Below are 27,705 nucleotides of genomic sequence, written 5' to 3' on the forward strand. Positions count from 1 at the left end.
TGCTGCAGTTGTCGCGGCGTCACACAACTGTGAGGGCGAGTGCTGGGAACAAGCAACTGACGTCGAGGCAGCCAGCCACCACTTCGCTGGGTACCAGATCTGCAACACCGTCCAGTCTGGCTCTTTCAAGGCTTCTCCGGCAACTGTTCCTCTTCTTTGAAGTCTGCCTTCGCCCCTCGCACTCTCTCCACCACACCCCTGACCCTTACCTGTTTTCATCTGTGTCGTCTGTGCAAGGTATCCACGCCGGGACAATACCTTGTCAGGGCCAGATTCTGGGCGCGCGATGGTCTGCTGGTCGTACCATAATCGCTTGTCGTCGCTGTAACATGAAGGACCCATAATCTCCCTCCTTCTTCATCCTGCCCCCTCCCGCTGGATCTTCGCGACCGCTTCTGTTGCTCGCTTTTGCGTTTTCTTTCTCTTGCTCTCCTTTTTAGGCAATCGACGAGAAATCCCCCCTCCCGCGGGACTTTTAATACCCACGAGCCTCGGTCGTAAATCCCCTTGTTTTGTCAGCCGCCTGGTGCAGGCATTGTGCAAAGGTATGATCTCCATCCGAAACACGCCCTCTGCGAGCCTATTACCTCGCCATCTTTACCAGTATTCATTGTCCATGCCCTTCCGTGTCTTCTTGCCCTCTTATCTCCTCTTGCTGACCTACGGCTTGCCCTCTCTTACAGCCCCCTCCGATCTCTCGTCGTTCGCGGCGGCAACTAAGGCGCAAGCACGGGCTACGTCCAATTCGATTCATTCACCTTCATTGTATATCTCTTTTACGACTATTCAGCCGGCTCTGAATCGACTATTACATCACCCGCCTGGATATATGGCGCCGCCTGCACTCTCGCTTGTCTAAACACCAATTGACCAACGACACCGACCGGCTCGCAAACGGGCACATACGGGCAGAACCTCACGATAATTGAAGCAAGAGACAGGGGAACGAGAGCTAACGGGGGGAACTGCACACAACGGGACATCCGGTCTGAGCGATATTGTCCTTGAAGTGCGGTCATACCAGCTATATCCCGACTCGTCAGCACGCAGACGATTATAGCACCACCAGCGCGATGGACTACTACTCGATGGGCTCAGAGAAGCCCTCCGAGCGCTCAAGATGGACGCCACTGACACGCATGCTTCTCTCGGGTGAGATGACGCAAGAAAAGCAGAAGCAGCTGACATCGAGGGAGAAATTCGATCGCTGGATGATCAACGAGGGTTACCGAAGATTGTGAGTACTGTCTGAATGCGCACTTGATCCATGTGATGTGCTGGAGCCTTGATATCCAAAAACCATCAACTAACACTTGCCCAAGTTTTGTCTTCGTCTTCATGATCCTCCACGGACTCGTCTTTGCGCTTGCCTGCGTCAACTTTGCCCTCAAGGACAATCTGCAGGTCGCACGAGACATATTCGGCCCAACTTTTGTCATCGCCCGTGCCGCGGCTCTCGTCCTGCACGTCGATGTTGCCCTCGTACTCTTTCCTGTCTGTCGCACATTCATCTCGCTCGCTCGCCAAACGCCTCTCAACGGCATCATCCAGTTCGATAAGAACATCACCTTCCACAAGACGATTGCCTGGTCCATTGTCTTTTTCTCATGGGTTCATACGATTGCTCACTGGGTCAACTTTGGCATGATCGCCGCCAAGAACAACCTTGGTGTCTACGGCTGGCTGCTGGCCAACTTCGTATCAGGTCCCGGTTGGACTGGTTACGTTATGCTCATCGCCCTCATGGGCATGGTTATCACGTCAATGGAGAAGCCCCGACGCGCCAACTACGAGAGATTCTGGTATACCCATCACATGTTCATCGTTTTCTTCTTTTTCTGGTCCATTCACGGCGCATTCTGCATGATCCAGCCTGATTTTGCGCCCTTCTGCATCAGTATCGGCCCGAGCGCGATCGGCGTCTTCTGGCAGTACTGGATGTACGGCGGTTTCTGCTACCTCGCTGAGCGCATCGCCCGTGAGGTGCGTGGCAAGCACAAGACATACATCTCCAAAGTCATTCAGCACCCCAGCAATGTCTGCGAGATTCAGATTAAGAAAGAAAACACCAAGACACAGGCCGGCCAGTACATCTTCTTCTGCTGCCCCGCCGTATCAATCTGGCAGTACCACCCTTTTACCCTAACGAGTGCGCCCGAGGAAGACTACATCTCTATCCACATGCGTGTAGTTGGTGATTTCACTCGCGCCGTCTCTACCGTATTGGGCTGCGAGTTCGACAAGAAGAAGGACGGTAGCAAGGTCGTCGGTGTCAATGGCGATGGAAGCGATGTCGATCCTGCTCTGCGCCGCGTGCTGCCTCGCATTTACATTGACGGACCCTTTGGATCGGCTTCGGAGGATGTCTTCAAGTACGAGATCTCTGTTCTCTGCGGCGCAGGAATCGGCGTCACGCCGTTTGCATCCATTCTCAAGTCCATCTGGTATCGCATGAACTACCCTCAGAAGAAGACGCGCCTCAGCAAAGTTTACTTCTTCTGGATCTGCAGAGATTTCGGCTCCTTTGAGTGGTTCCGCTCGCTGTTGCTCGCCATTGAAGCGCAGGACGTTGACAATCGCATCGAGATCCATACCTACCTGACCGCCAAGATCAAGGCAGACGACGCAACAAACATCATGATCAATGATGCCAACGCTGACAAAGACACCATCACCGGTCTGAGGTCGCCGACGAACTTTGGACGGCCCAACTGGGACATGATCTTCCGTGGAATCAGAAAGCTGCACTCGCCTGCTGAGGCTGGGGTGTTTTTCTGTGGTCCCAAGGGCCTTGGCAGTACACTGCATATCTTTTGTAACAAGTACAGCGAACCAGGGTAAGCTCGATTTATCTACCAATTACGTATGGTGTCCCTGAACTAACACTTAATCTTTAGCTTTTCGTTCAAATGGGGCAAAGAGAACTTCTAAAGGGGGCAAGGTGTGGAGCAATTTTATTTCTCTATTCTTATGGTTTTCTTCAGATTGCATGTCTGATTGTTTGCTGATCAGTACATGATCTAAGACTTGTTAGCCATGGGAATGAGCCTCTCGCTGTGGCTCTTGTTTGTTAGACGCGGGCGAACCCTACCTGGCCCGGACGGGCACGCGAGGGTTGAAAGAGGATTCTCTCAAAGAGAACTCGATACATCGTCGGTTGATGTTAATAGGATTTATCACGGCCATATGGCGCATCATGATTAGGATATACACATATACATTACTTCTTTATTGTTTTCATCACTGCTCCAAGGGAAGGTCGTGGTCTCGACCCTTCACCGCATCAGGTCTGGAACGGAAATGGGTGTGCGAGAGATTGCAGCACTTTAAGAAACGTTCAGCAGGGCTCCTCAATGAAGGCAGAATATAAGTCTATTTTTTCAGTCCATGTAAGTCCCCCGTCAGAAGCTACCTCAAAACTCGAGAAATGAGGCCAAGTAAGGTTTGCCAACCAGTCTACCTAGCGGTGATATCATCTCAGACCAGTCGCTCCCGAACTCTCCGCCTCACCCTGCCTTACAAGGTACTTGAGTGCTGCGATCTCTCGATGAAGCCCCCAATATGGCAGAACGTTATCTATATCACTTTGGAAAAGAAAGGGTATTGTACAGTCCTTAACAGACATCCCGCCATGAAGCCTTTGCTCACGTTGTTCCGCTGGGCTTGAGGGCGCCGGAGAGATTCGCGCCACTGTTGGCACTATCGCCGCGGCGGATGACGAAAGTGGACCAGTCGGCGTGGTGTGGCGATGCAAAACTCTTGAAGTACGACGAGGTGTACTCTCTGTAAAGTTTGGAAGGTGTCTGCGAGCATCGGAAGCCGGCTTTCGAGGTGTCTTATGGATGCGAGTAGAGGTGGATGATGCCGGAGGCGAGATCAAAATCGTGTTACCCTGTGTGGAGCGTCTCGATGACCGACGGAGTTGAGTGTGTTCCAAAGGTAAGATGACTTCTGGTGCTGGGATAGCCGTGGGAAGAGCAGGTGCTTCCAGTGACGGCGACGATGACGTTTCGGGCGATAGGAAAACACAGTTTGGTGCTGGTGTGCGTCGACTCGAGCGATGAGGTAGGGATGGCTGGCGCGTGGCTTGTTCGAGGGGTTGACTGGCCGTCTGCCTTGGTACACTCTTGAATCGAGGAGCTGGCGCTCTTGTTGTGGTTTCAGTGATTCTCGACCTTTTCTGAGAAGTAGTGGTAAGGGCTGAGGCGCAAGTTTCGTAGTGTATTCTCTGCGGTGATGTCGTTGGTGTGGAGTTAACGGTACCCTGTGTCTGCGAAGCAGCAGGACAGGAGACAGTCCCCCTACGAGAAGTTGACGTTGGCGGGCCGCTTGTAGACCGGATTTCTCTCCGAGAATCAGCCACGAAGTTCGAGTCTTCGGGCTCCGGTATCACTACAAATCTTTGCACCGTGTCAAACTGATACAGCCTAAGGAGGTCTGCGTCCGTAATATCGCGGTCCACGAACCCAGCATCTGTGAACACGCTGCATCTTGATGCTGGATTAGAAGCGTTCACAGACTCGCTCATCGTCTCGTGCTCCTGACGCAAGACAGCTGAGTCGTGCTCCATTAAGCAAATTGGGTTTTCGCGACTACCCTCTTCAGCTGTCGGTGAATGCACTGAACTTTCGCGGCCACGCCCTTCGGTGGTATGCGCAGAGCCACTAGCCACCATGACGACCCGAAGGGCACCACGGCTACCCTTTTCGACCCGGAAAGGTTCAAGCTGCAAATCTGCGCGATTCCTATATCGCTCGAGTAACCTCTGGAGCATGTTGTGACGCATATCTGGACACGTCGTAATATGCCTGGTCCTGCCCAGGCGCAGGAGTTGGAAATGCAGCTCAATGACGGCATGGATAGCTTTCTCAACCTTTTGTTGGGTGAGCACCATGTTCGTAAGAATTCTTCGGCGATTCTCGTCGAGAATTGCTAGCTTGCGTTTGAGTGGTGACCGGAAGATCTCTGCGATGGGCTTCAGTACCGGGTGTGTCAGATTCCACGCGTCCCAGTATTGGAAACCAGCAGCTGTCAAGATGTGATGGATCCGAATGACCCCGAGAACCATGGTCAAGCAGTTCCGCTCGATAACATGGAACTCTGCAGGCCAATATCGCTGCAGTTGGAGGCGCTGGAGTTCCAGTAAGCGTTCCTCATGGGCATCCCCTCTGTATCGATCGGACTGCGCCATGCTGTTGCCAAGAGGGTAGAACTCTTGGGCCGTCGAGTTGTACAGATGGACTGATAGTGGGATCCGGAAGAGACGTCTGAGAAGTAACCAAAATTTCGCTGCAAAATCATTCCAACGTACAAGATTTGCTTCACAAACAAGCGTCAAAGTCCAGGACACGAAGATGGGGCCGGCTGATGGGTGAGAGAAGCCCTTTAAAGATGCCTACGTTCCGGGCGATGCGGCGGACTGCCCAGGATACGCGAACACGTCTACGTCGCGCCGCGTCTCGGGCGGGGAGCTTGATCGTGAGCTCCGCCACGAGTTCTCGTGGAGCTCGAATCAAGGGGTGCCTGGGGATCATGGTGGCCCGTGGGGTTCTCAGAGCGCAGGTCTTGTTTTAATGAAGGTTGGTGTAGGCCCGCTTCATTCAGAGGAGGCCGCCCCTTGCTGCACTCTTCATTACTTCTAGACCCATCACGACACCTTCAGAGTCTCCGTGGGGCCTCCTCTCCAGGAGATGGTGCTACTCCTCTAGGTAGGTAGGTACCTAAGGCAAGAGAGATTGCTTCCTCAGAAAGCTTCAGAGAAGCCTTTGGATAAATTCAGGCGTCGTGAAGGCATTCTCGTTGCGGGTATTGGCTCCTTACACACATGTTGCATGTTTTCATTGTTTGAGCTTTCTCGATGGCACTCTGCACTAGACTGCACTGCACTACGACAAAGCGACAAAGCATTGTCGTCAGGGGAGAGCTGTATTCCTGGGTGTGATATGAAAACTCTATCGCTATACTGGGGTCCTTGCCTCAGGGTCTACTTACCGAGATGGCGACCTGCAACCGAGACTCCACGTGCAGCGCAAATGGGTTGACAGACGGCTCAGGTAGCAGCAAGTGGCTGTGGGGGTGGCGACTGGGGTCTGGTGGGGTGGTGCACGGATAGCCGAGAGCGTCTGGTGGCCCCGACCATGAAATCACCACCATGACATGACCGACACACCATCCTGGCCAAGGCCTGCAAACTCCCACCACTCTTGTCGACAGAACATCCAAGCGAGCTGCACCCATGCCCCCCGCCACCCTCTGTTGTCCTAGCCTGACGCCGACCCGGGCCATTGAGCCGACACAGTGGCCAATCTTGCACAATCCAACGGCCCCTCACTTTTTGGGCCATTGACTCCGTCAGTTGGCCATGGTCATCTACTTTTCCGTTGCCCGTTATGGATGTCTCATCTTCACTCCATCCCCATCTGGCAACGCCAGGCCGGTGACAGAAAGGTGCTTGTTCTTGTTAAGCGAGCATCAAACAGCCACCTCCTCGCGAGACTGCTTTCGATGCTGGCCAAGTTCTTTTTGAACACTTCTCTTTCGAAACCTCGCGTCGCAGTCGTTGCTCTCCGCACATAGAAGAGACTTGGCCTCCACTTTTCCTGCTGAATCGTCGCGCTACCTCTTCGGCATCATGGCTGCTCCCGAGGAAGCTCAGGGACAAGGGCCTGATGCTAAGGCCACCGAGCGCCCGACGTCCGACATATTTGACATGGACAAAGTCGAGCGCGCCAGCTCGATTGCGACCACTATGGACCCCAGCGCTCACGGCGACCTGAACCGCGACCGCGATCACGGTTACCTCGAGCCAAGCCGGTTCTCCTTGTCTCGCGCCGGGCACATTTCGCTAGACGACGTTGAGGCTGTCGACGTCGAGATTCGAAGCCTTGCTGTCACCGTCGATACATCGCCGTCGTGGTTCGAGCCTTCGACATGTCCCGACCTGGCAAAGCAGAGATTCAAACCTACGCCCGCGTCCAAGACATTGCTGCACCATGTCGACGCCTCGTTGGCCCATGGCACGCTTACTGCCATCATTGGCGGAAGCGGATCCGGCAAGACAACGCTACTCAACACCATGTCAGAACGCATGATCAGCTCGCGCTTGTCGCAGGCTGGATCTATCCGCTTCAACGGCAACGATACAGTGCAGACCGTGCGCCACGCCTACGTGATGCAACAGGATATCCTGCTCCCGACTCTAACCGTTCGAGAAACCCTGCAGTACTCTGCCGACTTGCGCCTGCCGCCACCAACCACAGCTGAGGAGCGCACGCGCATCGTTGAGGAGGTCATCTTAGAACTCGGCCTGAAAGAATGTGCGGACACTAGGATTGGCAATCACCAGCATCGTGGCTGTTCTGGTGGAGAGAAACGGAGAGTCAGCATTGGCGTTCAGCTTCTAGCCAATCCTTCAGTCTTGTTCTTGGACGAGCCCACGACAGGCTTGGATGCCACCAGTGCATTCCAGCTCGTCAGGACTCTCAAGAGCTTGGCGACCAAAGGAAGGACCATCGTTACGACCATTCATCAACCCCGCTCAGAGATTTGGGATCTGTTTGACAACCTTATCATCCTGACCCGTGGCAGCCCTGTATATTCGGGGCCGGCTAAGGATTGCACCACTTGGTTCGAGGGGCAAGGGTTTCGACTGCCCCCTTTTGTAAACCCTGCCGAGTACTTGATTGACGTTGCTGCCATTGACAATCGAACTCCAGAACTTGAGGGGGAGAGTACAGCTCGAGTTGACAGGCTCAAGGCGGCCTGGACGGAACAAAGTCAAACAATTTTCCCACCCAGGGAGCAAAGCGCTGTGCAAACGACAAGCCACAGGGAAAGGAGAGCACAAGCGACGAAACATGCCACGTACGGCCGTCAACTACGCATGTTGACCAACAGGACGTTCAAGGTCACCTACCGAGACCCTATGGGCATGCTGGCAGCCGTTGTCGAAGCGGTGCTGATGGGCTTAGTGACGGGATATATCTTTTACAACCTTCCCCGAGATGATTCCGGTATTCGCTCGCGCCAAGGAGGGCTATACACAGCCGCCGGTCTCCAGGGTTATCTCATCCTCATCTTCGAGATCTACCGTCTGTCTATCGATATGCCTACATTTGACCGGGAGCACACGGAACACTGTGTTGACGCTATCCCGTTTCTCCTCTCTCGACGTTTCGCCCGTTTATTCACCGAAGACTTCCCCGTTCCGTTCCTATTCTCCGTCATATTCTACTTTATGGCTGGTTTCGAGAGAGATGCCAGCCAGTTCCTCATCTTCTTCAGCATCACTCTACTGAATCATTATATCGCCATGACTTGTGCTATGACTTGCGTCACAGCCTGTCGAAATTTCCCTGGCGCAAGCTTGATTGCCAACCTGATATATACTATGCAGAGTATGGCCTGTGGCATGTTTGTTCAAGCTGAAAGCATACCCGTATATGTGCGGTGGATGAAGCACATCACATACACTGTAAGCCTTTTTCCATTCAATCCCTTACCATGCCGTCTGTGCCTGACTTTTCGATTCGATAGTATTATGCTTTCAGCGCATACTGCGGTAACGAGTTTGAAGGGGCGTTCTATGATTGCCCACTACCTGGCGGTCAGTCAGATCCAGCTTGTTACCAATACACAGGCGAGTTTATTATGGAGTCGCTCGGCTTCCCCCAAAATTGGGTATGGCGTCCCATTGTCATCATGACCGCCTTCGTCATTTTCTTCTGTATCCTATCTGCTGTAGGACTTCAGTTTGTTCCCGTTGAGATGACAATCGCGCGAGCCCGAAATTCCGATACTGATTTGTCGGCTGGCAAAGAAAAGATGCGTGCGAAATCAATTTCTGAGGTTCGCACCATCGATGTTGGACTCGACAACTTTGCGCTCGCTCTCGACAAACGCTCTGTGTTTGGTAAGAAGCAACCCACCAAGACAATTCTCAACCCAGTCGATGCGACATTTCAAGCAGGCGTTCTGAATATCATCATGGGTCCTTCGGGCTCAGGAAAGACCTCGCTACTCAATGCCATGGCTTTGCGCCTGCACAACAACATTGGCACGCAGTACAGACCGGCAGGCAAACTAACCTTCAATGGCGCTGTGCCATCCAATGCAGTGATCAGGTCGATATGCTCCTACGTCTGCCAGGATGACGATGCTCTGCTTCCATCCCTGACTGTGCGCGAGACGTTGCGGTTTTCGGCCGGCTTGCGTCTCCCCTCCTGGATGACGAAGGAGGAAAAGATCAAACGCGCCGAAGAGGTGCTTCTCAAAATGGGTTTGAAGGACTGCGCCGACAATCTTGTGGGCAGCGATTTGATCAAAGGTATCTCTGGAGGTGAGAAACGTCGAGTCACGATTGCGGTCCAGCTACTCAGCGATCCGCGTGTTCTACTGCTGGACGAACCGACGAGCGGCCTCGACGCCTTCACAGCCAATTCGATCATGGAAGTGCTTCAGGGCCTCGCCATGGAAGGGCGCACCCTCATCCTTACGATTCATCAGGCGAGATCAGACCTGTTCAAGCATTTCGGAAACGTCCTCCTTTTGGCTCGAGGCGGCTCGCCTGCGTACGCTGGTTCGGCCAAGGAGATGCTGGCGTATTTCAACCGTCAGGGATTCGAATGCCCTTCACACACCAATCCCGCGGATTTTGCTCTAGATCTGATCACCATTGACCTACAACAAGCAGATCGAGAGGCAGACAGCCGGGAGAAAGTTAGGCTCTTGGTCGAGGCGTGGCAAGACCACCTAAGAACACCAGTGGACATGGAAAAACACGAAGCGCATGCTACTCTTTTATCTGGCATCGAGGAGAAAGCAGAAGATGACGCCGATAATATAGCGTGGGGGATCTCGTCTTCGGAAAAGACGCGCTCTCGAGAGAACGAGAATGAGGATGAGCTCCACATCTCATCTGCTTCGAAAACTGGACATGAAGCGCACCATCGACCTGCTGTTCCCCCCCCTCGTCAGTCCTTCAACAAAGCCACCCTGGCGACGCCGGCTGAGTTGGGTGCTCTCGTTCGTAAGCGGGCATCGTTCGCAGCAGCAGCTCCACTGCTCATGCACCGGGCGTTCATCAACTTCCGCCGGCAACCACCGCTGCTGTTGGCTCGAACCATGCAAGTCATTGGCTTAGGCCTTGTGTTATCGCTCTTCTTTGCGCCTCTCAAGCATGACCTTATCTCTGTGCAGAATCGCATGGGATTCGTCCAGCAGGTCGGCGCCTTCTACTTTGTTGGCATGCTGCAGAATGTAGCGGTCTATCCAGCCGAGCGTGACGTCTATTATCGCGAAGACGATGACGGCGTCTATGGGGTTGAGGCCTTCCTAGCCAGCTACACCTTTCTTGAGATCCCGTTTGAGGTTATCAGCAGTCTTCTCTTTGGCGTCCTTGCAGTACTGGCTGTTGGGTTTCCTCGCACTGCAGAGATGTATTTTGTAAGTGTGTTCTGCTGCTTCGCCATTGTGAGCTGCGGCGAGAGCTTGGGTATTGTGTTCAACACACTGTTCAGTCATACCGGCTTCGCAGTCAATCTGACAAGCGTCTTCCTCTCTGTTGCCCAGACCATGGCTGGCGTCTTGTCCATCGACATGCCCGAGTTTCTCAAGGCTCTCAACTTCTTAAGTCCTATCCGGTACGCCACAAGGGCCTTGGCACCATTCAGTTTGGAAGGCGTGAAATTCACATGCACTGGCGGGCAGCAGCTCCCTGATGGTTCATGTCCGATTGAGACAGGCGAAGATGTGTTGAACTTGTACAGGCTGAATGTGGACGGAGTGATCAATGTTGCCGCGCTGGCTGCATGCGTAGTAGCCTATCGCCTTCTGGCATGGATCATTCTCAGGTTGGCAAGAAATCGAATGGAAGGGTTGCGGCAGAAGAAGAGAGATGCGGCGAGATAGATGAATCTGAGCGCTGACGGGCCAAGTTACGATATCTTGTACCCATTTTCAGCAGACATATACAAACACCCGACATGTGGAAGATATCCATGCGCTACCCCGGGTTTGAGGTTTGTGAGACACCAAGGCGGGTTGTGGCGCCGTAATTCAGGTCGGAGACGCTTCCGTCACAGCAACCCCTCATCGGCGCCGTAGTCCGACCAGCTGAACGACTCTAGGTTTTGGCTACCGTTTGCGGTCATCGCCTCGTACAATAGGGAAAACGTGGCTTAACCTAGCTTTAGTTTCCATTGGGGAAACGCATATATAGTAGCGGCGTCTTTTGCGTGAAGCTTGGATTTTCTTAATCCCTACACACGTCAATTGAAACTTCTGTCATCAAGTCTGATTTGCAGCCTCTGGTATGGATCAAAAGCGACCTTCAACCCTACCGGCATCGCCACCTTCGTCTACATCTGCAGGCCTTTATAGAAGCGGGAAGGCCTCACTCTGGTGGGCGGTCATACCCGTCGCGCTCTTGCTAGCATGGCTGAATGCCTCCTCCTTGCCCTTTGCGGACTCCTTGCCGTCAATCTCGCATGCGGCTCTGTCGACATCTAGAGAGCAATGTCCTCAATCGGCGCCTATCCGGCCGCTTCTATCAACGTCCAATTTGGTCGATATGGAGTCGCATATTGCATCTCACGCCTTTCGCGACGCCACCGTCGCCCGACTTGCTGGGGCGATCAAGATCCGTACCGAGACTTTTGACGATATGGGCGCTCTCGGCGAAGACCCCCGCTGGCTGGTTTTCGGCGACTTCGAAAGGTATCTGCGCCAGACATTCCCTCTGGTGCATAAGGTTCTCTCCCTGGAGCACGTCAACACGCATGGTCTCTTGTATACATGGAGAGGCACAGAACCAGCCCTTAAACCGACCGTTCTTATGGCTCATCAAGACGTCGTACCGGTTCCGAACGCGACTATCGGCCAGTGGCAGCAACCGCCATTCAGCGGTGCCTTTGACGGCACCTACATATGGGGTCGAGGTACAGTTGACTGCAAGAACACTCTCATCGGCATCCTCGAGTCGGTCGAGCTCCTCGTTGAAGCCGGCTTTCGTCCACGCCGCACTGCCGTCCTATCATTCGGTTTTGACGAGGAGGTTTCAGGTCCTCAGGGCGCAGCGCACCTCGCGCCATTTCTCGTCGACCGCTACGGCAAGCACGGGGCTGCGCTGATCCTCGATGAGGGCGCGGGCATCATTCCCACCTGGGGTAAGCTCTTCGCGTTGCCGGGCGTCTCGGAAAAGGGCTACCTAGACGTGGAGATCATTATTCGCGCCCCGGGAGGCCACAGTTCCATGCCACCTGCGCACACCAGTGTCGGTATCGCCGCTGAGCTGGTCTCCGCCATAGAAAGCGAACCGTATCCGCCTGCATTCCACGACGAAAATCCCTTTTTGGACTTTCTTCGATGCGGTGCCGCCCACGTCGCGGAGTTTCCTACGCCCGTGAGGATGCTGCTGCCAAAAAGAGGCGAGAATACAATTCTGCTAGGGTTTCGCAAGAGCTTGTTGGCCAAACTGGTTGCCAGGGGCGGTGAGCTGATCCGGAGCTTGTTCACAACGACACAGGCGGTGGATGTTGTGCACGGCGGCGTCAAGGTCAATGCTCTTCCTGAGCGAACGGGCATCAAGATCAACCACAGGATCAATATTGGCGAGACCTCTGATACGATCAAGGCAAAACTTTCAAGGCTGGCAGGACACGTTGCTAGCAAGCATGGCCTTGCTCTGCACGCTTTTGATGACGAGGCCGAGTCGCCCTCGTCTATCACACTGCGCGTTGAGGGGAGCATTCTCGAACCAGCTCCCGTCACACCCACTGGGCTTGAGGAGGGTAGAAGATCAACGCCATGGGCTATCTTGTCGGGTACGACAAAAGCCCTGTACGGAGACCACGTGATCGTCGCGCCTGGCCTCATGCCAGCCAATACGGACACCAAATTCTACTGGGATCTCAGCCGGAGTATCTTCCGTCACTTCCCAGGTTGGGACCCTGAGTACGATACGCTTGATGGAATTCATACCGTCAACGAGAAGATCAGTGTATCGGGCCACATCAAGACTGTACAGTGGTACAGCCTGTTTTTGAGGAACATGGATGAAGCTGACATGAACTGAACTCGGTGTCTCCGCAAAAATGCACATATGAGTACTCGGCAGGTCAACATGAGATCGGTGTACTTGTTTATCTTGCATCATCACGTTACGCCGATATCGTGGCATCATCAAACTTCAAACACTTTTCTTGTCATTTAAGCGTAACTTCCCATGTTCGCGGCCGGGATCGTCCTGGCGATGGACCTAGTAATGACTCACTTTGTATGCCACGCGATGAATGGTCCTTGGAGCCAGCACATGTGCCTGGCGGACACCCCGACAGAATATTTTCAGATGAGCTTCGGTGTGTGCAATGCTTGGCACATTTAACTGTCGGAATCCCAGATGGGTCATATGCAAGCCGGATATGAGATATGGTGAGTGGCACAGGAATACCAGCACGGAGCTTGCTCCGTTCGAGGCGTGTTGGCCTGACGGTCGGTGTCATTTGTCGACGTCCACTGCCAACTTGGTCACAGACGGGTGGTGTGGTCGCCAACGAGGCGATGCTTACGCGGACCTTGCAAGCGAGTATGTGGTAAGGCTCTAGGCACTGCCCAAACTATGTCGGCACCCTGAGACTGTCGGCGTTGTACCGGTACATGTCCCGCCAGATCTTGCAGGGATGGCAAGATATTAACCCGCTGCGCCATCGATCAGGTTGCTTCGAGGGTCCAGGAGCCCAGGGGCTTGGCTCTGTGCGTCCACTTGAAAACGGCTTGTTCCTTAAAATGCCCTCCTTCGAGACGTGATCATGGCACTCAACGCAAAAAACGTCTGTACGTACGACATATTGATTGGTGATTGGTTATCAAATGAAGTCCTGTGTCGTCAGTCCGGTGTCATTGTCCGCAATCAGCTGAGTCGTGCTTAACCCCTGTCCTCTGAACCGATATGATAATCCTGGTTACAAGCACTGCGAGCCTTCGCATATTGCCCGAGGCCGGGCTTCGGGCCGTGTGTTGTTTGCTCCAAGCAGCAGACGCTGTGCCCAGGACCCTACTTCATATGGGGCGTCTACTTACGACGCTGCACCTCCTGGTGATGCGTTATGAACGAGAAGCAATGCTTCGATGCAATCATGGTCACCCACATTCAGCAGACCCTATCTGGCGGTGCTTCGATCTATCCTGTTTGCCATGCTTCCCTTGTAATTAATGCACAGCTCAATGACACTCACATTTCAGTAATGCTCCCCTGGCTCAAAGGCTTTCATGTTGCTGCCAGCGCATGAAGGGTTAAGAAATTATCACGACCTCATGTGGCAATACATCACTTGCTTACTTGCGATCTTCGAGATGCTCGGCATTGGAATTTCCGTGATGACTTCTATACATGTGCCGACTGTACAAAGTCATGCCCGATTCGTTGTGAATTTTGCCAAAGCTCGCTCTGCCTCACCTCTGGTCAAGGGTGTATTAGCGGGGCTAGATTGGCGACTCCGATGAGATTGTTCAAGATTGCGCACAAATCCCTGCCCTGACTCGCTCACCAGCAAGAATGCCAACAGCTCGCCGGCGCTTGCTGCACCTAAACGGTCAGCGACCAGGGCACCTCCCAGCACCGTCAAGTCGCTCCTCCAGGGATTCCACATCCCGTTCGCGTTGACGTTTGCCCAATGAAGAGCGAAGAGCTGTGATGGATGACACACACAGCGGATTCGCTGTGGACTGGCATTTTGTACACCGCTGCAGCCTGGTCGATCATCTGGTGGGGTGCCAAGTCCTCGGGGCGCAACACCATGGTCCTCAACGGTCCAGAGTGAATGCATCCACCGAGTCATCTAGCAGAGCGGCATCGAAACGGCGTGTTTTCCGAATTGATGACGATGTTTGCATGTTTATCTTTGTCCATTGTATACCAACTTTGACCGCTACAATATCTGGTTTGCCGTATTTCAGCAAACCCGAACGACCCCAAACCACCAAGTTCTTAGTCCGATCCGTGCTCCTCGAGAGTTTGGACGTCCGACGCCTAGGCCGATTTTGTAGCACCGTAGGATACCTAAGGGAGTGCATTAACTGTGCCTATCCGTTTCTCCGGGCCAACGCTCTGTGTAGCGGTGGCTACATATCGAGGGGTGAACCGGAATATAAGGCTGCCTTATCTATAGCGGTCTGATGTTCATGTTGTCGAACACGCGACTTGGGATGCAAGCAGGACAAAACTGAAAAAAGGTCCTAAAACCATCTTCAGTGGCGGATAGATGACAAACCATGGAGCTTTCACCCCTCACGTTCCGTCCCAGGAGTTTTGTTCTCGAGACGATTGGAGAGGCCATCTGATGGTAACGGGCAGTGAGTGTCAAGTCGGCATTGATGCGACAGTAAAAATCAAAGGCGACAGAGGATAACCAGTATAGTATCAGATAGGCAAGGCGACTGGCGGTGTGACGCATGATCTAGCAAGTGGTCATTGTGTTGAACTACTGACGATGGCTTTCATCGGACCCGGGTGGTTGCGCAAGCTCTTCAGGCGGAGTTCCCCGAGGCGGGGAAGATTGTAGGCACTTATTGTTCCATGTGATGCGCGTTCTTCTTGATCTTCCCTCACATATGGGAGCCGACATGGACAACTCGATTTCTGACCGTTAGAAATAATATTTGATGTCGGCTGTGGGTAGGCGCATAACCAGCATCCTCAAGAAGTGCATCTTTGCAGACGTGGCAAGTAGCCTCGCCATGGACCTGACGATGTCGGGCAGCCAACGAAGCATCTGCATGACGGGATCAACCCAGGATGCTCGGACTAACAGCAATACCAGGCGGCCAGGCTTAAGGGATGTTGGTGGGAGTGGCTGGCGAAGATCACCCGACGGGAGCGATCTCATTACGCATTGATTGAGAGGGTGTACGTGCGTGGTGGGGCGTCGAGACGGGCGAAGACGGGACGCACCGTTTCGCGAGTCAAAAGAGAGGGTGAAGTGTGTCTGTGGTTGAAGTCGTTTTGGACAGACCGCGTGATGCCAGTTATGGCGTAGCGGCAGGGCTAAGGGCGACGGCGCCATAGGTGGCTTGCCCGCTCTGACCATGATCGTCGACCTGAGTGAGCAACAGGTACTATCAACTCAGCCATGCGTATAGAGGCGGTCGGGGCTACAGGAGATGGAGGCTTGGATCAAGAGCGGTCTGGCATGATGAGACAGTCCCGAGGGCGTCTCACTCTAACCTGGGCCTTGACATAACAAGCGGCAATTCAAAAGGGCCATGCAACTGGACTTTTGGCAGGCTACTTAAGTGTATCTCCTGTTGCTCGTTAGAGCGTGCAAGGTACCGATGACGCGTCGGAAGAGCACAAACCCGGGCTGCGCGTTGTGACTGGGGTGACTTACCATGTACAATAAGGGCTCCAAAAAGCGGCGATCTGGCCGAGAGAGGGAAGTGCGTGGAGGCCATGAAGGCGCGTGCGCTCAATGAATGGCGGAAAGGAGAATTGCGGCTGCGAGACCGAGACAGGGCTACAAGGCAGACAAAAGGCACAGGCGAATGAGGCGGCCCAGACCGGTCGAAAGGCGTCTGGGGTTGATTGGTGCCCCCCAAGAAATTGAAGCCATCGTGGGATTTCGCAGGCGGACAAGGCGGGGTAAGAGAAGGCGAGGACTTGGCTGGCGGCAAAGGGAACGAGTAGAATGTCCCGTGGGAGGGATCGACGTCCAAACGAGCACCATGCCCTTGCCGCTCATTGTGCCGTGTGTTGTGTTTTGTGGTGTTGCTAGCTGCGCCGGCTTTTCAAATTCCGCTACTGTTCCGCATATACTCAGCCGACGACATGGATCTTCCGTGATGGAACTCGACAGGTCGACGGTGACGAGAGGACGCCATGATCGATTCCGGACTAGTGTAGAGAATGAGAGAGTTGACTTGCGAAGACGAATTGTTCTGAGGGAAACTTGATGTTGAGCAATGTCTCTTGCCCCCTCAATTAGTGCATTCAACCTCCTCCCTGGGTAGGTACCTGAGGTGTTTCGGAACCAAAGGCAAGGCCCCCGCAGGCGACTTGGGCAAGAGGCAGGAAAAGACGTCCCTCCCTCCCTCCACCTTGCTCAGAGCCCGCACAGGCCATATGAGACACTGCACAGTCACTACCTGCCAGGGTCCTTACAGTGCTCACTTGGCCCCCGCTTCTACTCGAGAGGCAACTCAACCATGATCACCCCTGTTGCATTGGCCTTGGGATTTGACAGGACTACTCTCAGCTGCCGACCCAAGCCAAGGACGTGGGAATAGCATTGATTCGGACGCTCGAAAAGCCGCCGAACGTGCTTGCGATGGCGCTTGAGTTTGCGACAATGTTCTCACCACCACAGGCATGCGTCGTTGATGCGACGGTCGCTGGTCGATTGACGATTGCCGATCATCATCAGCCTCTGAGGGACATGAGAGACAAGTCTCGAAACCCGCATTCCTTTTTCAACGGGAACACTGCGCGACCCCCCAAATTTGTCGGCTGTCGGGGTGCATAGTGCTCTACGAGCAGCCTCACGGGTTCTGTCATCGTCATCCAACCACGAGGACAGCGGAAACTTGCCTTCGTGCAGCCCAGCGGGAGATGTTGGGCCAGAAACAACGTACCGAATCCCGACACAGGTGTCCCCCCACACTCTGCTCCGCATCTCAAACACTACCATGCACGACCAGGGCTCGGCGCCACAGCGAGCGGAGTATTGCGGTCATCAGGAGGACGAAAGAGAGGGAGGGAGGGCGGATCCCAGCAACCAACCTACGTTGCCTGTCTTTGGACCCTCCCCATCTGCACCAGCCCGGGCACTGCCTGACTGTGACGAAGCCTACCGGCCGTTGATGACGACCGCAGCAGCAGCAGCAGCAATAACGGGTTCAAGACATCGTCCCAGCCCAGAGCGACGCACTTGTCGCCGAGGGAGTTGGCCACCAATACAATTGAATGGGAACGAAAGTGGACCGTGCATCAGCCCCCAAAGTCCAGAGCAGAGCGAGCATGTACCATGTAGCCCACCTACCTGATGATGGAGTGAAGACCTATGTCAGGGAAATGGGAAATTCTACGGCCAGCAAATGAGCAAAGGTCTTGGCGCCGTGGGGTTTTGATGGCTCGGAAGTACCCAGTCACCTTGGTTGTGCCATCCACCCTGTCCTTACAGCTCATCACCCGAGAGGGGTCAGGGGGTAACGGCCCAAAGGTATGAGTGAGCGGGGGTCCAGGTCAATGTCAAGGTCAAGGTCAAGGCCGGAAATCAGGCCAAGGCCAAGCCTAGCTGGTTTCCTAGTCAAGGAGCCTCCAGGTGATCTTCAGACGTTGGCTTGGCTGCTCATCGCCGTCGCCAAAGATGCCACACCCGGGCACCGACCTGCACACCGCATCGAAACACCACCGACGAGCACGACGACTGTGTCCGAATCTGGCTGCCAACCAGCCTTCCTCTTACCAAACACATACCGAGCCAGCTGCGTGGGAGGGTTGGGGCCCCCTTCCCTCAAAGGAGCCAGTCAACGCCCACGAAAAAATTGCTTTACTACCCAGCTCGATGTCCTCTTATCAGAAACCTTGTCGTCAAGTGCAGCGAGGCACTCGGCCGACAGCAAACAACCTTCATTGACCTTCCGAGGCCACCACCGGGCGCCTCGTCAGTCACTCACTCGAGGACCACACACTTGCTCATAGCAGATCACCTTGGGTATGGCCGATCCTTGCCATGCTTCACGGCTTTGACGGCAGATGTGGACGCCGAGGAAATCACTTGGCTGCTGGTACGACGTGAGTGGTCATCCCACGATGTCTTCACCCACTCGGCCGACGAGTCGCGCGTCGTGGAGCTAGGGAGGTCGCCCACACGGTCGATCTTGGAGCTCATCGCCTCCAAGTGGTTACGAGTGGAGTGAAAATGCGAGACTCCGCTGACGGCTCTCACGACTAATGAATGCCCGAATCGAACGCTCGGCCGCAGGACACTGTAAGGCGACGCCAGGCGAAGGAGCGTAACGCACGATAGTGGCTGTCGCTCGTTGACGAGCATGCATCGTGTTCAGTTCATCCAACCATCCCTGACGCCTTCTCGCTCAAATACCAGCGCCTAGTCAACTAGTATGCTAGCGCACATGTACCTGTGCCCGCAATGCACAGTCAATCCTGGCAGACCTTACTAACTATCGGCGCCTTTTGGCTTCGCAAAACAAGAAGGACCCTGGTCCCCGAACACGGTACCATCCATCTGCAAGCGCAGATGTGTTGACGCATCCCGCTCTTCGACCCCTGCTGACCCCATGTCTCTCTACACGTACAGCAGGTAGGGTAACAGTACTTACAATCCACTCCACCACCCTTCCCGCAGCCTCTCCTGTAGTCCTCGTTCCCCAATAAGACTACCCATGGCCTCAGCTCCTGCCTTCTGCCCCTCCATCTTTCGCTCCTCACCTTGCAGCGATTAACCGTACTTCCATCTCAGCGGGCCGCTGCGGGCTCGATCGCCAAATACATACCATTTGCCGCCTGTTTCCCCGTCTATCTCTTGCCCGCAACAATCGAGACTCGGCTAGTCAACAGTCTCCTTGTGCGACCCTTCGTCACTACCGCAATATTGCCTGCAACCTTGCCCCTCGTATTCGTGCCGCCAATTCCCGGACTTGATTTCGGACCGCCTTGTCGAAACGAACTCTGTATATCGAAGTCGAGCAGCGGGTCATATTATCCACCCCTCCCGCGCTTTTCGTGGCATGGTCCCGCTACTGACGAGCAATGGACTCTGCATCGGTACCCGTGCAGTCAGATGAAGGCGATGCCTCCTGGTCTGACAATCATAGCATGTATTCGATCGAGAGCATGCATGACGACGCCTGCCAGCCGCAGTCGCCTGCCTCTGACTCCGCTCAGTGGAATCTTGTCGAGTCGAGCTTGCCTACCGGTCACCTCTCACCCATCAGCACCGGCATGGATTCTTCTTCCAACTCAGGTCCCTCTACTCACGACACCTCACTTGCCATGCCCAAGCTGGAACCTTTGGATGAGGACTTTTGCCTCGACAATGTCACTGAAGCCCCGGCAGCGGACCTGGACCACGGCAACGCTTCCTCTACGAACCCCAAGCTGAAGCGACCTAGAGGCCGGCCACGCAAACACCCACTCAACTCAGCCATTAACGCAGGCAAGGTCACGAAAGGCCGCTCGAAGACCGGTTGCATCACTTGCCGAAAGCGAAAGAAGAAATGCGATGAAGCGAAACCCCGATGTGAGACTTTGCTTCGGGGAATATACTGGAGCTTGGCCCTTGCTAACTTCAATAGGTATGAACTGCGAGAAGAACGCTGTCGTTTGCGAAGGCTACCACGAGAAGAAACTGTGGCGAAGTGGCAAGGACAAGGCATCTGACGGTAAGTTCAAGCCGGAAGACTTGCGTGACACTGCATATACTTATTTCCAGCCTTAGACCATACTGAGGCGTCTGAAGATGCGGTAGTGTTCCACATGCAACCTCTTTTCCACGGCGTTGTCACTGTAGAGGACAGACTGTTTTGGAAGCATTACTATATGAGCCTGAGCAATGTTCTCACGGTTGAGGGCGAGGCCAAAAATGCATTCAAGGACATTATCCTACCCTTAGCCAACAAACATCAGGGCGTCATGCACTCTGTCCTCGCTATGAGCAGTAAGCATATCGACTACGACACACCATACGGTGCCAAACTACTTCAGCAGAATCCCGGGATCTCACGCGCTGCCTTGCAGAGCCGAGCAGACTATCACCACCAGGCCGCTATGGACTCGTTTTACGCAGACATACAACGCAGCGCCGATGAAGGCGAGATAGATCAAAAAACCATACTCTCAGCTCGCTACGCTCAAATACTCTGCCTACTCATCGGTACGCTCATCGAAGGCAATCCGCATGGAGAACACAGAGTTCACCTACGCGGCTATCAACTTCTCATTCAGCAGAACCCACCAGAGGATCCAACATATCTCGCGTTCATAACTGAGTTCTTCCAGTACCACATCTACGCCGACGAACTCGTTAGGCATCCAGGCATGAACGGACCACGACTTACGTGCCAGGATTGGACCCCGCTGGCTTCTCCTGAGGCCCCCCGCCTCCTTGGTGTTTCTGATGGGCTCTTTCAACACCTACCTCAGGTTGCTGCAATCAAGGACACCATCCGGCAAAACATTTACAACGGTGCTGAAACTCGGGTGGACTACCATCTCCTGTGGCGTGCACAAGAGATTCAAGAGGCCATCGAGCAGTGGTCGCCAACATGGCCTGCAGGTGATAGCCGGCATAGAGTCGGGCTTGTGTACAAACACATGATGTTTCTGCACTTGTTCAGAACCATCTATCCACCTACAACTTCGCAGCAAGTTAGCATGCCACCACTAGCGCCTCCTGCCGCTCCGGTGTCGCCTGCCGCATCTCGTCGTCCGTCACAAGTGTCACGACCTTTGACTGCCTCGAGCTGCTCCTCGTCGCCTGGACTCGGACCGACGACGGCATCCGTGGCTTCCATGACCTTTCAACAGCGTAGTCCGCCCGGATCCCGCAATCCCTCCAGGACAAGCTCCATGCATGAGCTCGATTCCTCGGCCGCCTCCGGTTTGTCGGCGTCCAAACAGCGACACCTATCGCCACCCCCCGTCAGGCGTTCACCGCATCATGATCGACGTATCACCGCCGCAGTTGACGAGTCCCTCACAATGATGGAGGGTTTCAAGCCTTTTGACCCGGCGTTGACATTGCTCTTGGTGCCTTGCCAGATTATAGGTGCTGCCTGCTTTGATCACCCACAACAGGAGCGCGTTCGTGGTATCATTCGACAGGTCCGAGGCTACACGGGCTTACGCAATTGTGACCGGACCAGCGAAGTTCTAGAAGAGGTCTGGCGGCTCATGGACGAGGGTGACTGGCTGTCCGCTTGGGATTGGCAAGGCGTTGCGCTGAAGATCGGCGCCGACTTCCTATGCACATGATTGTCATGATCAGTTGCTGGCATGTCGAACCAAGCGCAATCATCGTTACTGCGAGTCTCCGAGGTCCTTGCAATGTCGACGAGGGTCGTCAAATTTGATTTTCGGAGCGATTTCATTTCTCTCTTGTTCTTTTCCCTCCTTACTTCTGGGTGGCTTTTTGAAATTTGCTCTGATACCTGCTTCATGTTTCAAAGCACTGTTGTCGGCTGGTTAGTAAGCAAGTAGGAACCCGACGGGCATATCATATTGAGGCGGAGTTGGTTAACTGGATAGGAGGCGGTATCGTCTATTTTTGGCACGGGATATCTAAGCTCTCATGAAGAGCAAGCTGCTACGGCGTATCCGACCCGCCCGGAACAATTCGGGTATCAGGATTCAAGGTGGATGGATATTGTGATAGGACTGCGCGGCTGCTGTGCGTGTCATAGTTTGCGAGCGCCCAAGTCTAGCACTCCTTTTCTGAGGAGAGCAATAAAGCTTTCGGGCCCTTGGAAAGGGTAAAGAATCGCGTCATTGATGGATCTAATGCTCGTCGAATTGTATTATTCGGGTCCTTTTTCAGTCTTTGAAAGACTTGGCCTGGGTTGTGGTCCCTCGTTCGCTCAGATAAGTCTGTAGGCGGGTCCTTGAGAGCAAACATCCAAACCTGCACCTATGTCCCATGACTGATGAAGATGTGGAGGTTTCCGGCAGGCTGAGTCTGCCATTATGTGGTATTTAGTGTGCCGAGCCAATCGGCATTCATAAAGCGCCTTTAAGACTCCGGTATATTGGACAAGTGTTGGGTTTCTGATTGACAAAGCGCCGATCTGGCGTCCATTCTGATCCACTTCAAGGCAACCTCCAAGATGTTTCATTCCCAAATCGACCTGCCCACGTCAGATAGAAGGGGAGCGGGCGGCTGGATAAGCTGGGTAGTTTTCTTCTTGTTTTCTTTCACTACGCCATTGTGCGCATACACTCATAGGATCGGGACGCTGAAGAGCGGTTCAATGTACATGTATGCTGCGTGCCGTTTACCCACTCTTGTGCGCATGTGACAAGTGAGGAAGCTGCAGGTCTGCGTGCATGCCAGGCTTGGCAGGTGGATGGATGGGCGGCGGGGTAGAAGAGACATCGTCGATCCAGTTCTGACGGACTTGGCATGTGCACCTTTTGGGCGGAGTGAAAAGACTTGTCTTGAGACTGGGGACTTGACATCGGTGGAGAGTACGTATAGCATCAAGAGATGCTGTCGAGTGATATCGAGCATTGCTATTATTGGCTGACAAAGAAAAACATGTCGTGCTCGAAATTACATAGCCTGGCCAGTACAGGGCGACCCGCGACCGGCTCTTGTATTTAGACAGTTGATCTTACATTATGCGTGGTAGACAGCAAGGAAAGGAGTAAAAGAAACACATGAACCCTTAGGCTGCCGGGGTTCGAATACCGACAGCGACCAGATCATCCCGGATACATGCCGCGATCCTCACCTGGGACCACCTTGACGGTAAATCCGTTGCTCCCCTGTTTGGCGATCTCGTAATGTCCTCCTAGTACCAAATCTTTGGCGACCAATTCGCGCTGGCGGCCAAGACTCTCAATGTCGGCGATGCGGAGTGTCGTGGCTTCTAGGTGCTCGTTAAAGCCAGGTTCAGAACAGATCTGCCGGAAGGCATGGTGCATGGGTACCGACGATGCTCGAACATCGGCCTCGGACGTGATGGAGAAGAGGTTCAGTCGGTCCATTTGCCGGATAAAGTCAGCGCGTGTCATGCGCTGTTGTGCGATATGCAGAGGAAACGAGGGAAGGATGTGACCGATCTTTGCATCATATGTAGCGTCCATGTTGGGTTCCTCGTGCACAAGAGCTTGCGCGAGCACCATTGCTGCGCTCTAAACGTGAAGGTGGTCAGCGGTGCTCACAAGAAAGAACGAGGTAAAGCCTGGGGATCATGACTTACAGCCCACTTCTGCTGATCCATGACATCGTCGTCCATTTCAGCTCCAAGAATCCAGCATTGATTCAGGAACCACCGCCTCTCGTTATCACAGATGCGCTTGCACATGGCCAGCATGTCGCGGCTTTTTGCAACGCGGTTCAGAAACGAGAGACGCCCACCAACGAGGTCGTACACCTCTTCCAGCTCGCGAGCCGACACTTGTTGCCCAAAGTAGCGGACTCGATACTTCTGCAGCGCAATCGAAGCTTGCGCCTTGGGAAGGTCAAGTACAGGGATGACCTCCATTCGCGTGGCCAGTTGCTTCAGCCTTTCATACACCCAAAAGTCGTCGCTGTTGAAGACCATGGTTACAAGGTTGGCTGCCGCCCATTGCTCCGCTCGCTGCTGAAGTAGTTCAATGAGATCCTTGCCGTCATCGTCGTCACGGATCAAGTGCATCTGGTTGATGATGAGCACCAGCGGCTTCTTGCGCTCAGCTCGCTTAAGGAGTGCCACCTTCTCAAGCTTGTTGAGGGCGCGCTCGATGTCCAGGAGTGCTGTGGTGTCGCGGGGGCCACGCTCACTGAAGTAACCGCCGATGTAGTCTTCGTGGAACTCAAAGTCAAGGGCCTTGCCAAGACGGATACGAACGATTTCCAGGTCGGCGTGGGCCTCGAACATGGCGACGCCGTCGCCATCAATCTTGCGCATGGCCTCGATCAGCATGCTGCTCTTCCCAGTGCCCTTGTCGCCAATAAGAAGATGATAATGTCCAACTTCTTCGCCCTGGACGATCTGGTCGACACGAAGCTGCTCAGGCCGATTGACCCAGCGGTCATCCATATCGGCTGGTGTCATGGGCACCTCTTTGCCGATGGCCGCGAGATCGAGAACAGGGTCGCCTGGCTCAAAGGCATTGGCCATCTTGTTGAGAACGATGCGTTTGTAGGACTTGTGATAGGCATAGCCAGCGATGCCAAATCCTGCGGCAAGGACAAGTATGGACGCGAACGACGTAGCAGCCGACTCAAGCATCTTCTGGGGAAGTGAGAGCTCTCCATTGCCATTCTGACTGTTCTGAGGAGACGCTGCAGATGATGGCTTGGCGTCGGATTCCCTGGAATTGGGCGGTTGGGCTGGAGTAAGTTAGCGCACAGTAAAAGACTGAGCCTGAACATAGATCCGAGTTCCTCACGCGACCATCGTCGAGGGTGTGAGATGGCTCGTCACTGCCAAGGGAGGATGATTGACAACCACTTGGCGCTGCAGCATATGTGTGGCGGCACTTTCTTGGCTCGGGCGTCCCAAGGTCATCATGCCGAGGACCTGCAACATCACTCATTCAGTGTGGGATGTCGGCCTGGGTGCTTACCATTCGCTTTGGATGACTGCGTGGAGAAGAATGAGCATTTCGGCCCCCAATTGCCGCCGGCCCACGTCACGGTCGTGGGCTGCTGTGCTCGCAGCAAGGGTCGAAGCGTAAGCCGGAACCCCTGCCTCACCGACGCCATGCCGCCCTCGCCGAACCCTGGAAGAAGACCACTCACGGCGGCCTTTTGGCGCTGTACGAATTGAGGGGCGGCGATTTACCAACAGCGAACCGAGTGAAAATGTGCGAGAGAAGATGACTCCCAAGACAGAAAACCCGCAAACCAGTGCGATGGGCGGATGGACGTTGTTTTGGCCAAGTCAAGAAAGCCACTGGGGCAGTGCCAAGGAAGAAGGGACCTTCCTCAGCTTGTCGCTCTCTTCTTTCAGCTTGCTTGGGGTAGCTTCCAGGGGGGGTGAGTGGATAGTACCAGCCACGCTCATTTCCCAAGAATGCATGGGCCCTTGTGGCTCACCACCCCTTTTTAGACGACACTCCGTGTCTGGCAGGCATGGTCCCATTTCCGTATCGACTGATCTCTCCTCGTGTCAACTCCAAAAAGCAGCGACTTCATGTGTAGAAGACTCTGAGACGCGAAAATCCTGCCAATAGTGCCATAGACTGTCGTATATTTATACACAGGTCACCATAGGCCGCACATTTGCATCACGAATCTGTCGTGAAGCACACGCCATTCCTCAAGTTACCTACCTCTGTACCTGCTCCTCTTCGGCTGATGTGAACTTAGATGCCGGAATCGTCAATCTCCTTGCTTATGGTCGGTGCCTGAGCATCTGATTAGGGCTTTCCGTGATATAGGAATCTCGTGTCGATGTCAGGGTCCCTCGTCATGTGTCAAGACTCATACGTCTATGGCTGTCGGCGGCCCTTCACGTACGTCTCGCTGGCACCGCCATGCTGGCTCATCCAGCCGAAATATTCGTACCAACCCGATACAAGCATCATCACATACACAGTCTTGCCTCACATGTTCAACCAACTCAGTCATGTACTAACAAGAACACTGGAGGCCCGTGCTCTCAATACAGCTGGGCGACTTTCTCATTCACGTTCTGTCTCTTGCCCTAGTTGCCCTTTCCTTTGGCAGTAGTAACCTTGACGAATGCATGATGTTCTGGGCTTCATTCCTTCATTCCCTTATGAAACCTGCGGTCGCCTTCGTTCTGTTCAAATCTGCTCAACGCTTTACTTCCTCGCCTTGACTGATCACCGCGACCTTCAACGCAAGCTTCGCTCCCATGCCCCATCAACTGCAGAGAGTTGCATGGCAGAGGAACGACTGGTGACTAATGACTGGCTCTTCACCGGCCTCTGAAAGCTTCCCAAGACAAAGCTGCCACTGAGGCCTCAAAGAGACATATATTGAACACGGACACGGTCTAAAGAGCGGCCCTTGGATACAGAACTGTGCAGCGTCAATTGTATGTTAACCCAAATGTCGCTTCCGTGCTATGAAGACTTCAGTGGACTAACAGTTGACGGGAGACCAGCCTCCCGTGCGATTTGGAGAGGTCCCATGGAGTTTTCTCCAGACCAGAAACGCCATGAGCTTCCAGAACTGGATTTTGGTCCCGTGTTGGCTTTGCAGTCATCCCTCGAAGGGATCGGCACAGAGACCGGCAACATTGGATTCGCACGGAAGCCAAAACCGCTGGTGTATAGAGCCTGTCCGAAAGGGATTGCCTCGGAGGTACGATCGCCGTTTCCAGCAAGAGAGTTACCACCCAGCCCTTCGTCCACACGTCCGGCCAAGGGACAACTCAACATACCAATACTCCGAGGGTTTCCTGGCAGAGAGATTCTCGGCGCTGTGACAGATGAAGGCCAATGGGCCGCCGACTTTGAAAAATCAAAGTCCCCTGGTTTGCCTTACGGTCCGGGTCTGTCAGAGACGATCTTCCATCAGCATCCTCTGGCGAAGGAGATGGGCTTATCCATTGAACACCAAGCACTTCTGGGGTTGATTATCCCAGAGGAAAAGACGACTAGGAACAGGACTGATGACTATGAGACTGATGAAGAAAACTCGGAACACGAAAGACAGGCCTTGGACCAGATTCAAGGAACAGTATCGGCTATCGCCATCCGTTCTCTTGGGAAGAAAGTCAAGTCTTTGACCAAGATGAGAAGCGCCTCCAAGTTACCGCACAGCAGTAGCATGGCAACCATGGCTGAGCTGCTGATAGACTTTCCACCGCCTCCTCCTATACCGAGCGATCAACATGCCGGCTTCCTTCGTGCGGCCAAGTCAGCATCCTCGCTACAATCAAAACAGGCAGCCCCGAGTGCTACAACCTTAAGATCCAAGCGTAGCACAGGCATAGACAAATCTCTCATCTCGCAACCAATACAGCCCCGCGAAGAACCCAGGTTGACCAGGTCTGAGACTACCCTGACAGGATTTC

At 54.0% G+C, this 27,705-nt stretch overlaps 5 protein-coding genes across 5 annotated transcripts; 4 read left to right on the forward strand and 1 right to left on the reverse strand.

Moving 5' to 3' along the window:
• Positions 1 to 1,073: 1,073 nt before the first annotated feature.
• Positions 1,074 to 2,931, forward strand: D7B24_004579 (uncharacterized protein; the record flags this gene model as incomplete). Its single annotated transcript, XM_028638747.1, has 3 exons — positions 1,074 to 1,237; positions 1,323 to 2,837; positions 2,898 to 2,931. 3 exons carry the CDS (start codon positions 1,074 to 1,076, stop codon positions 2,929 to 2,931), a joined length of 1,713 nt encoding a protein of 570 aa, XP_028496655.1.
• Positions 2,932 to 6,631: 3,700 nt separating this feature from the next.
• D7B24_004580 (uncharacterized protein) lies at positions 6,632 to 11,379 on the forward strand (the record flags this gene model as incomplete). The annotated part of the gene is made up of 3 exons (XM_028638748.1): positions 6,632 to 8,473; positions 8,536 to 10,640; positions 11,304 to 11,379. 3 exons carry the CDS (start codon positions 6,632 to 6,634, stop codon positions 11,377 to 11,379), a joined length of 4,023 nt encoding a protein of 1,340 aa, XP_028496656.1.
• Positions 11,380 to 11,569: 190 nt separating this feature from the next.
• D7B24_004581 (uncharacterized protein) lies at positions 11,570 to 13,072 on the forward strand (the record flags this gene model as incomplete). The annotated part of the gene is made up of 1 exon (XM_028638749.1): positions 11,570 to 13,072. One exon carries the CDS (start codon positions 11,570 to 11,572, stop codon positions 13,070 to 13,072), a length of 1,503 nt encoding a protein of 500 aa, XP_028496657.1.
• Positions 13,073 to 19,762: 6,690 nt separating this feature from the next.
• Positions 19,763 to 21,543, forward strand: D7B24_004582 (uncharacterized protein; the record flags this gene model as incomplete). The annotated part of the gene is made up of 4 exons (XM_028638750.1): positions 19,763 to 20,252; positions 20,308 to 20,394; positions 20,451 to 21,315; positions 21,399 to 21,543. 4 exons carry the CDS (start codon positions 19,763 to 19,765, stop codon positions 21,541 to 21,543), a joined length of 1,587 nt encoding a protein of 528 aa, XP_028496658.1.
• A 1,888-nt stretch (positions 21,544 to 23,431) lies between these two features.
• Positions 23,432 to 25,320, reverse strand: D7B24_004583 (uncharacterized protein; the record flags this gene model as incomplete). Its single annotated transcript, XM_028638751.1, has 3 exons — positions 23,432 to 23,863; positions 23,932 to 25,027; positions 25,283 to 25,320. 3 exons carry the CDS (start codon positions 25,318 to 25,320, stop codon positions 23,432 to 23,434), a joined length of 1,566 nt encoding a protein of 521 aa, XP_028496659.1.
• Between the last annotated feature and the right edge of the window lie 2,385 nt (positions 25,321 to 27,705).

Source organism: Verticillium nonalfalfae (assembly GCF_003724135.2).
Source record: "Verticillium nonalfalfae strain VnAa140/NRRL 66861 chromosome Unknown scaffold_26, whole genome shotgun sequence".
Taxonomy (NCBI): Eukaryota; Fungi; Ascomycota; class Sordariomycetes; order Glomerellales; family Plectosphaerellaceae; genus Verticillium; species Verticillium nonalfalfae.